The 12,059-nt window shown below is 25.9% G+C and overlaps 1 protein-coding gene across 4 annotated transcripts in view; it reads left to right on the top strand.

Moving 5' to 3' along the window:
• LOC107173429 (uncharacterized) overlaps positions 1-12,059 on the top strand; it is a 46,260-nt gene that overhangs the window by 18,309 nt on the left and 15,892 nt on the right. For all 4 annotated transcript variants that reach the window (XM_015523968.2, XM_089220343.1, XM_015523967.2 and 1 more), the window contains exons 2-9: positions 95-346; positions 4,719-4,840; positions 4,922-4,971; positions 5,080-5,144; positions 5,224-5,607; positions 7,562-7,661; positions 11,239-11,309; positions 11,388-11,453. In XM_015523968.2, coding sequence (XP_015379454.1) covers positions 138-346; positions 4,719-4,840; positions 4,922-4,971; positions 5,080-5,144; positions 5,224-5,607; positions 7,562-7,661; positions 11,239-11,309; positions 11,388-11,453 — 1,067 coding nt within the window. In that variant the 5' untranslated portion in view covers positions 95-137. The remainder of the gene's footprint in view (positions 1-94; positions 347-4,718; positions 4,841-4,921; positions 4,972-5,079; positions 5,145-5,223; positions 5,608-7,561; positions 7,662-11,238; positions 11,310-11,387; positions 11,454-12,059) is intronic.

Here is a 12,059-nt window from a genome sequence, read left to right on the forward strand (position 1 = left end):
TGATTATATTCATATTGTTATTGTTTTTGTTCTCATTGTTGTTATTGTTGTTGTGTCATGACTCATGCGAGGTGTTAATTTTGTTAATTTTCAGTTGTCAAAAGTGCTCTCAAAAATTTTGGTAACAATTATTTACCATGTTCTCGGTGGGCCTGAGCGGAGGTGGCGATTCGAATCCACAAATAAAGTGCAATATAATTCAACTGATCAAGTTGTTTCCTACTGCAAGATTTGAATTACCGATAGACGAGATTAGGACTAGATTTTCTCGCGTACCACCAGGTGTTGATCCTACTAAATATTGTAGGGTTCTCATTCAACCCATTATGGATCCAATCACCAAAAAGTAAGTATCTAGTACTGTCAAGTACCTGTTTTAAAATACCTTTGTTTTTTAAACTATATTATTTTTCAACAAATTGAGTTTGAACTAAGTATTTTGCTGTTTTTTATAATTACTTACAAAGTATCTTAAATTTTTATTAAATGATAATAATATTAGGTAATATAGGTACCTAATTATAATGTAATAATAATATCACACAAACTGCTTAGTGTTTACTTTCTTTTATGATTAATGAAATATTAAATACATAATAATCTCCTATGTGCAGGAATGATTTCAAATGTTTTTAATATCCATAAATAGTAATTTCATAAAGTGTATGGTCTTATTATAAGTAACTGATTTTAAAGAACCTGTAAAACATAAATATTTAAAATACTAATTGTTAAATATGTAATTAAAATTACAAAATCTAAATACAATAGATAACATTTTTTTATTTGTGTATATATATGTAGAATAGATAGGCAAACTTTTTTTGTAAAGATCTACATCTGTAAATAAACATTGCTTTTAAGAAGTTATACAGTTATACGGATAGGGGTAGTTACTAAATGTGAAATAAAAATCTAATAGAGAGAATCTCATATCTTCAATATGTAATCCAACAATCCTACAAATAACTTTTATATTTTTGCAATAGATGGTATTCACCCACATCTAACCATGGTGTACATACTGATGCTAGGGTAGATTTATTTCTAGCTTTTTTACTTTCAGATATCAAATGAGTTACATAAATAAAACCTCGTCAAATTTAAGTTTTTATGAAGTAATTAAAAAAATAATGAATACAATATTATGTTTATTAATATAATTTACAAGTCAGTTGTTAAATGAATGCAGTCGTGTTTTTATCACAACACTGGTTTTTACGAGACTTTTTATTACTAATTCAAATGTTAGTCACAAAATCGTAAATGAATAATATATGGCTAATATTAGTGAATTACACAGTTATAATAATATGTTAAATACCTATCTTTAAAAACGTTATGAAAAATATAAAAATTCTATTTCTCAAAATGTTGTTCCTATGTAAGTATGTATCAATTTTTTACCTTTATAATTATTTTCTTACCTACTAAAATATGAAAATAGTTATGCCTATACCTATTTGTTCCCTGATTAATTGTTGGCAATTTTTTTCTGACATTTAAAAAAAAACATTAATTGTTGTTATTAAACAATCTTCACATCTCTCCTGTTATTATACATCCTTTAATTTACATGACGTTTTAAACTTTGGAACTAGAATCTTGAATGTAGATACCACATGATAATTCAGTCGGACAACCTTAAACTTAAAATGGAGTTGTTAGTATAGCTAAGGAAACAATAAAAATAAAATTGTTGAGGAAGTTTCCCAATTTTAACTCTTAGTGCACATAGAGTATAATTTGAATTTTTTTTAATAAAAACATATTTTTAGACAATTAATTTGGTTAAACTAAATTGTTCTGAATCGTCTTTGGTTTGTAATTTATTTTCTGGTTTTTCAAAAAATGTATAACTATTGTATTTATCCAATAGTTTGTAAGTATTTATTTAATGCACAATAGATGTTAACTATTGTATGCAAAAATATGATAATTTGAGCTTTTAATTGTGTTATTATGTTATGTAAAGTATTTTGTATAAGGGCACCCCAACAACAGATTTTTACATCTATATTATGTGAAAAGAGGTACAAAAGAGTTATATATGCTGGAGGTAGATAATCAATATTATTTTGATAACTGATCTAGTTAGTTAGGTCTTAACTGGTTTGTAGTGATTCACTATATCACTACATTGATATATAACACAATAATAATAATAATAATAATATAATTTTTCAAAAATTAAAAAAAAAATGTACCTATTTAAAATCAGTAAATTTTTGTTTTAGTTATTAATTCTTTGGACATAATGATCAAAACATTTTTTTATCTAAGTCTGATGCCAATAAATATATTATTTAAAAAAAGACAATATACAGCATGTGCATCAAAAAAGTTAAAATTGGGAATTTTCCTCAAAATTTATATTTTGATAGTTACCTTAGCTATCCCAACAAATACTATTTTAAATTTAAATTTGTCTGACTGAGATATTATGTGATATTTTTATTAAAGATTTAGACTAGGCCACAGTTGTCTACTAAGTGAAGTTGGAGCATAGTGTGTTATCACATGTTGAAGTGGTGTGACTAGTGAACTATATGCGCTAGTAGTAGTAGTCGACCCAATTTTTACATGTAAAACATACAACAGATAATTAAAAATGTTGAATATTAAATTGTTCATTGATTCAGCTTGATTTGAATAAATTAACAGATAAGTCTAAAAATTAGGTTTTAATAATATAAGCTTGGGGAAGAATTTTATGAATGATATGTAATTCAAATGTTCAATTCTGAAAATAAATATTCTTAATTTTATACATTTTTAACAGATTTCATCACGTTTTACAATTGATCATTCACAAAACGTGATCTTATCAATTTTATATCACAATACACAGCGTAATATTTCTTTTTTAAATACTTTTCTATATTAATTGAAAATTTAAGTCATCTTAATCTACAAAAAATAAAATTCCTTATTAAAATCAAATTACTTATTTATTACAACACAATTGTTTATAGATATTAAATAAAAAAAATGTTTATTCTATTCCTTGCATATTAAAACCGAGCCAACTACTACAACTAGTGCTTTTAGTTCACTAGTTACGCCTCTTCGACATGGCTAGAACATGAGGAACATAGTAGCGAGCTCCAACCATGGAATAGGCACACTGAAACAAACGTATACATTTTGTTTATATGATTTTGCATTTAAAAACATATACATGAGCAGTTGCGTTTGTGTTTGTGGAGTGCATACTCGTTTTAGACAGAAGTGTGAATCTGATCAATCTTGTTTCACATGCTACCACTGCATAATTGTTGTGTTACTAAAATCAAATGATGTCAACCAATCAAATGAAAACAAAGTAAAATTATTTCTTTGGATTTTGTTTTCATAACAACTTAGTTAATAGAAATTAAGTATAATATTTGAGTTACCTACTCTTATATCATGTAAGTTATTGAATATACATAATATGATATAATATAATGTAATATAATGTATACACAGATATTAAAATCTACTATGCTATAGTTAAATTATTGATTTTTTTGGAAACTTATGATGTTTAAAGACAATTTAGAAGGTGAATTGGCATTCAACTTACCAAAGTATTATTTTCAATATTTACTACATACTTTTCTTTAAAGGCCCTTATTTTCATCCACTGAAAAAATATGTATATTCTTGATTATTTTTTAAAACATAAATACAACAATCATCTGAGTAGTTTTTCTTGAAAAACTTTCATTTGGTATGTATTTTATTATTTTTATTTTTCTAAAATAGATTTTAAGTATTTTATTTGTAGTATAATATGTATCATATTAAAAGAAATAAAAATATTACAAAGTTCTTTGAAAAGTTGTAGTTGATAGGGCATTGATGCTTAATGAACAAAAATTAATTTAGAAGATTTGTTTAAACATTTTTTGTGCAAAAATAACTTAAAATGCTGATCAATTTAAATTTTTTTCAGCTGTTACAGATTTTTGATAATTATGATTAAAAACTGTTGTTATTGTTAAAATTTCAAAAACCTTTATTATTGTATGACTCCATCCATTTTTTAATTGGTGTCAGTTTTTAATTTTTAATTTTAGGTATTTTTTCTATTTAAAAATTTGTTGGTGAAAAAACATGTGCACTCAATACATTAACTTAATGGCAACAGCACAATTCTTATTAACAGTTGTCTCAGTATAAATGTAGTAGTCTTTGTAAATTTTTAGGTACCTATAAAATATGTTATTGTGGACATTTTATCAACAAGAATAATAGGTAAAACAAAAGATAAATTTAAAACAAGTAAAGCCACATTTTAACTATAAAACTTGTGTATCTACCAATTTATAGAAATTAAATGACTTATTATTTGCTCATATTTTTATTTTTTATTTTTTTCTAATCGTTAGATTTATATTTATACATTTAACTATGGTTATTCAATGAACATACTTAATTGAAATATATTTATTGATAATTTTGAGGAAACAGTTGGTTTAATTTTATGATTTATTGTTGTATCTGAAACTTGATTAAATTATTATCGACGTCTAATGATATATCAAATATCCATTCTAATTACTAATTTAAAATTAAACCTATGTATTATTGTATAAAATTTGATAGTTAATATTTTCAAATGTTTTCCCATATGATTTACTAGTAGATTTAATTATTCATTTTTTGATTTTGTTTTTATTTTTGTGTATTTCTTTTGATTAATTTTTATTGTATATTGTGTTTTTAACTAGAAATATTGGATCAATCATATTGCCTACGCATCAGATTTTTAATAATCCAAGTATATCAATTACTCCTAGTTTACCGTTAGTGAAACAGCCGGCAATAGCTTCTTCCAGCAGACCACCATTGAGTATGATGATATTTTATTATAATTATTTGAACATCTTTCAAAAAATACTAATTTAATATTGTTGAACATTTTATGATTTAGATGTACCTCCAATTTCAATTTTACCTGTGTCTTGTGAGTCAGACAAATCTGTGAGTTTTTTTTATTATTCATCCAAGATTATAATAAAAATATTAAATCATTATTTTTTATTAAAATATTCTACCATCTATTACATTTCATTGTGTTAAATTTTTTAGTCGCCAAATAGTAAAGAAACTCAAAAAAATGCTAAAAGAACTGCCCCATATCAAATTTCTGATCGGTAATTTTTTAATTAAAACTACAATAATGTATTTTATGAATCAATAATTTTATTAATTATTAATTGTGTTTATTTAAAGGACAATTAAAAAGCCTAGACTCTCTATTACTAAGCCTACCAAACCTCGTAAAGATTACAATAAGCCTATTATATCAAACCAAGTTGTAAATCATCAAAATATAAAGAAAAACGATACAGTAGTTTCTAGTATTAATGCAGCTACATGTATCCCTTCAACATCAAATGCTGTTATCCGATCTTCTCAAGAGATTGCTTGTGTGCAGTCTTCAAAAGAAGAATTTCAATTATCAAAACCAGAATTGAATTGTAAAGAGGATTCTTCTCATTTAAATGTTAATAAAAATGAGAATGGAATCTTAATGAAGTATTTCTGTATTACGGACAATCAGTGCAAGTTTGATGGTGGTATAGGCGATAAAAGTGGATTTACAAACTCAAACCAGTAATTTTTTAAATTTATATTGCATGCACTAAAAACTTAATTAGTCAGTTTAATTCTCACTATAATGCTGGGCTATGTAAAAAATGTATAGCTAAATTGTTAACTAAAATTAAATGAATCATTCAAAAGTAGTTAAATCATGTTTAATGAACACTTAATTTATTAAATATTTAATTAATGTTTTGACTCATCATAAGTATGTTTAAGAAAATAAAGTATGTTGTACCTGCATGTGTTGTCTCTGTTTTACCAGTACATATCGTATCAATTTTTACATTCAGAATAATCCGTTGAACTCTATTATTTTTAATTTGTATTTATATAATTACAATTTATATATTATACAATTTGAAAGTAAGAATGTTATTTATGACCTCAGTAAGCTTTGTACTGATATTTTAATCTGGAAACAAATTATGATTATTTTATTCTGATTTATATAAATTTATTATTTCAAAATACTATTTCATAACTTGTTTAAAAATGAAAATAACAAAAAAAAAAAACAATTTTGCCTCCTAAATGATATTTTTGGCTTTAAATTTGGTAACAAGTCAAATTAATCTAATACTTAGTGTAAGTAATACTACAAATTAAAATGGATTATTCTGAACGTAAAATTTTTTATGTTATGCACTAGTTATATGGAGACAATATATGTGGGTACTGGGTGAAATGGGACAAGACGTCACCGCAAATTGAGCACGGCCAACTGGGTGTTAGGACAAGTAGATGTGAGTTAAGTGGATGCCACAACAGATGGGCGCTTAACATCATATTATACCAGTGGTTCTTAACCTTTTTCGAATGACGGAACACTTAACATTTAATAAGATTTTTGCGGAACACAACCGTAAAATAAAATAGTAGTACATACATTTTTAATTTTTTAATATATTAAACAATGGATGTATAGCATAAAATTGTTTGCATGCTATACATGTTGGTGTTAGTCTTTAAAAAATAATAAAATAATAAAAAGAGTTTAAAAAAATTTGAAAATTTGAAATTGAATACTTTGTATGAGATATTTTTGCCTGATGATTTTTACAGATATTTTCAATATCTGGCCGTATGTGGGTATGTATTGCTACTCTCATTTCCTCTTCAATATTTGTCAGCCTAATTCGGTTCTATTTTGAAAGAATTTTTTTTCATTGATTTTAAAATTTTGGCGGACACTTATACCAAGTCCACGGAACACCGGTTAAGAACCACTGTGTTATACAGTGATTATAAATTATTTATATTATTATTATTATTATACTTATTATCGTTTTCGTCATAAGTATCTTTTTATTAATTACATTTATGTATAACATATTGCTTAAACATTTTGTATATCATCATAGGTTTGTGTACATCATATTGTACTTAAACTAACTTAGATTGAGTTAATTTTTTTATACATTTTTTTTTTTAGTTTTTATGTTTAATTTTCTTATTAAACTTAATTATATACAACAAAAATAATTCACAAATAAATAATATGTTATGCATTATGATTCAATGTGTATGTGTGAGTCAGTTGGTCATTGTAAGATATAGGACATTGCCTGATAACTTACTGTACAAAATGTATGAGTTAAAATCTGGAAACACAGAAATTTTTTTATTATCTCATAGTGGACTGGATTTGGAAAAAATCCTAATTTTTGAACTTCAAAAAATCTCAAATTATCATTAAACTAGCATTTAACTTAAATTAAGAAATACAGTCCAATGGCAACCGACTTGTACATGTGGGTGTGGCAACACTATACAGATAGTTGACTTGTCAGGGGTGGCCATGCTGTCATCATAAAAAACTGGTCGCTACTGATTGTTTCATACCATGAATAGAGTATAGATATAGATTAATGAGGGTTAACCTGTATTTCGAAAATATTACAGTAAAATATATGCCTATCATTTAATAATTTTATACATCATCTTAAATTTTACTATTGTACAGGGAAATGATTCGAATACAGACTAAAAATGAAATTTATGAGATTACAAGATCTAAGATGATGGATGAAGTTCTCTTTGCTGTTGGTATGGCCATGAAAAAGGTTAGTGTATATAATCTAATCAACTGTACTTACAATATTTATTTATGCAAAAAATAATTACGAAATAAATTTTTAGTGTTTAAATTATATGTATTTTAAGATTTGTTTTGTTTGAAAAAAAATCAGTTAACTTGACATTCTTAATTGATAATATATAAAACTCTTCTAAAACCCATTTGAACCTATGGGCTATAGCTCTGGGGTAGTGCAAAAAATCAAACACAAAAAATTCAAACTTCAAAACATTTCCCTAAGAAAAATAATAAATGCCCCTCCCTTTGTTTCCAATCTTACACTCCATAATGATCTATAAACAGTAACAGTACTTGATGAAGCAAAATGCTTAAAAAAGATATCATACCAAATTACAACATCTCCATTCTAATCCTCTTATAAAATAACTATTTATCTTGTCCATTCCCGGTAATCCCCCGAGATGGCTTAAGCGAAGATGGTGCCAGGACCTTCTATCTCAAATTTAAAATAGCTTAACTTAATAAACCAAAAAATAAAAACTCAAAATAGGTGTGTCACTAATGGGTGGCTTCTTCCCTTAAAAGATTCATATGTAAATTACTCTGTACACATTTGTTTATTTTTCTAGTTGAGAACAGCCTATAAATTTCTTATAAAAAAAAGTTATATTCTTGATTTTTTTCTTAAAATATCTAATGTTCAATAGTCATTGGCATTTAAAACCATTTATTTTTTTGTGACACTCATTTGAAATTCACTTAATACTTAGATTTTTTGACTCTAAATTAGTGTGGTGTATTCTATTCTCATTCAATCTTTTCTAATATCTAATAGAGTAAATATAGTAATAAAACTTAGGTTTTAATCAGGAAATTTAAAAATTGATAAGTTATTATATAATTAATTATTACCTATGTATCTGCACTGTTTCATGCGATAAGTGGTCAAACACTGCAATTATGTCTAACTGGTGTTAACTGCTAAAATATTATATCCATTAGTCCGATGTATATGTGTCCTACTTTGTATTTGTAATTATATACCAAATTAAACAATAACATATATACTTAAATGTAAAATCTTAATTAATTTTTTTGTGATTTAAAGAAAAAATGATAATTAGTGTGTACAATAATAAATTGTGCATGCGGCATACCCATAACACTAGTTTTTTTAAATAGCAAAACCCTTGAATTTGAAACCACACATGAGTAGTTATTTTTTTCTATATCATTTTTCATGATCCGTAGACTATGTTCCTAAACCTAAAATTGACCGAGATACATGCTTACAGGCTATTAGATTTGCATATAATTTTGATTTTCCCATGCAATATGCACATTTGTTTTCTGTGATTTTTTACTTGGATATTATATACTTTTTTTATTATGAAATAAAATGCAAATTACCTTGTAACATATTATTTTTATGTAAGTTTATTTTTAATCTTGTGTTAAAAATTTCCCCCATTATTTTATAAGTATACTTCAAGTCAACAAGTAACTTTTTTATGCATTGTTGCCAAATTAATAAGAATTTCCAAATCCTCGTAAAAATTACTGAATACAAATGTGTAATATTTTTGAAAATATTGAATTTAAATGAAACTTCCATGTAACAAATGGGAACAAAAAAAACTTAAATAAAAGTTTGTTCTATAAAAATTACACTATTTGTAAATTTCAAAAATCAGCAAGTCTATAACTCAATTTTAGGATTAGAAATTAGAACCCTGGCCAGTGGATCAAAATTAATTAAAAAATAAAATCTATCCATATTAAGAGAACGCTACACAACCATTTGTTACAAGTGCATAACATAGCAAATTTATGTTCAGCAGATTACTTTTAGCTCCGTTAGTTTACAAATTAGAATGAATTGACCTATTATGAAACTTGATGTTAAGAACATTATCTGTGTTCATTTGTGGGTTTTTTAAGGTAGTTAAATTTTGTAGCAAGTTATGCGTATATAAAAAAGTATAAATTAAGCATAAATGATAATAACTCACTTAAAAACTAAGTTATCGTTTAAACCCACATACAACCACAGATAATGTTCTTACCATCAAGTTTCATAATAGGTAATTTTACTCTAATATTTAACCTAACGAAATTAAACGTGATCTACTAAGCAAAAATTTGATGTTACGCACTGGCAAGACAGACAACAAATATGTGTGTAGCTTTCTCTTAAGTAACTAAAGTCAGGGTTGCTAATTAAAAAAACTAGTTGTTATGTAAATATGCAAAATAAAACAGTTAAAATTTTTAGATTTTCCTAAAATGTGTACTTCTGTACCCCCTAGCTATCACAGCTAATGGTATTTCTATCTAAGATCGTCAAATTGAGAAATTAAGTGGTAAATATAACATGTGACAATAATGTGACATGCTGTGTATACTTTGTATATATAGAGAAAAAATATCATGTTCATATATTTATGATTGGTGATAAATAGTTTACTTCTTATTAAAGTTATTAGTTATTACACACTGCAGCTCTGGCTGTAAAATTATTTTGTCTTGGCAGTGCCATTACGGTGACAGTAAAGTTGTGTTCGGCTTTATTTTGCCATGACCGTCACTGCTACCACTGCAGTAGTGTGGACCTTAAACCTTATTATTAAGACTTGGATATAAATGCCATTTTTTAATTTTCCAAAAAATGCATTTATGACCTAAAAATTCTAAAAATTAAAAAAAACTTTTAAAGTTTTTTTTTCGTTTGGCAGTATGTCTGGGAGTAGGCACAAAGGCCTAGTTCAGATGCCTATTTGGCAGAATTTCTAGTAGGCACCCGTAGGTTTCTTCTTTGCCTGGAGGGGGGGGTGGCGGCCTCTTTCTCTGGGGGTCTCTTTCTAGACAGCGTGAACTGCCAGAGAAGTGATGCCACCCGTGACCGGGATTCAAACTGGCGATGGTTCGCATCACAACTGACGCCTTAATCTGCCCAGCTACTACACCCTCATATATCATAAAATATGTAATATGTGAAATACATCTGCAGTATCTTTGACATAATATGCAACACTACAACACACACCACTAATTTAACATTATCGCTCGATAAGAACATTTTGTTTTTTGTATGTTATCGGTTAAATGGATGGTGTCAAATCTTGACCTAAAGATGAAATTCAGCCTTATTTAATTTGAAACTGGATTATCTGATGTTAAGTTCAAGTAGTACTTGTATTTCAATGAGGTAAAAATGGCCTAAAAAGTTTAAAAAAAATTCATTAAAAACATGAAAATAGCCTTTAAAAGTATAAAATGCAAAAAATATAGTTAGAACACAGAGTACTTAAAATAAATTTGTTGCAAATTCATTGAAATCTGAGCCCTACTGATTATATTTATTGTTTACCTATATTTGGTTACAACAAACTTTATTAATTATCTTGGTTATGACTTAAATTATATGTGTATTAAACATAAATCATACAAACAAGTCTCACGGTTTTAAAATCTACTTCACTTCCCACTTGTAATTCATATATATATTTATATTTGTATAGATATTATTTTATACCATTAAATTTTTTTATGATATTTAAAAATTAGTTATGCATTTATTTTTATATTTATTATTTTTTTAGACTGTTACTAAAGAAGAATTAGAAACTCTAAAACAAAATTCTAATGTCTTACAATCCCCTAAACTTGATTGGTAATATACATTTTATTTTATTTTTTTTTGTAGTCATCAAATGTTTACAGTTATTTTTAATAAATAATGATTGTTTAGGTCTTCTGATACAAAAAATGTCACTGCAACTAGTTCTAAGACAAGCCCAGCTAATCACAATAATATGTAAGTTACAATATTTATAATTAAAAGGCGAATCTTTAGGTTCTTAAAATCTTAAAATATAATTTTAAAAACCCCTAAAATGTTCTCTAAATATTCTTTTAACTAGTTAAACTGGTAAGTATGCAGATAATATGATTTTTTTTCTAAAATAGTTCAGTTACAACAATTAATAACACTGTTATATACCGTAACAGGTAAATTATATTAAACATATAAAATGTAAATTAATAATTTTTAATTTTTATCATCCTTAAATCAAATTATTTTTTTTTTTTTGATAATCAATTGAATATATTCTAAAATATGAATAATATGCTAAATATCCAAAATATACTTTAATATTCAAAATTAATTTTTTCCTACTAATTCTATAACAGATAAATTGTCTAAATTTTTCAACTTCGTAAGGCTATCTCCCAATATGCGGTCTACCTCCATTTTGTGTGCTACGTAACTATAAATATGAGTATAGTATGCGGTCTATCAATGTTATGTGTTCTACCTATATAGCTGGGAATCCCGCATCATTTATATTTATTATTTACCAATTTATATGTTTTATCTTAATTTTTCATAACAATATATATTTTATCATATAGGTAACAA

Source organism: Diuraphis noxia, unplaced genomic scaffold (assembly GCF_037042655.1).
Source record: "Diuraphis noxia isolate RWA-SAM2 unplaced genomic scaffold, SU_Dnox_SAM2 contig0002, whole genome shotgun sequence".
NCBI classification, from domain to species: Eukaryota; Metazoa; Arthropoda; class Insecta; order Hemiptera; family Aphididae; genus Diuraphis; species Diuraphis noxia.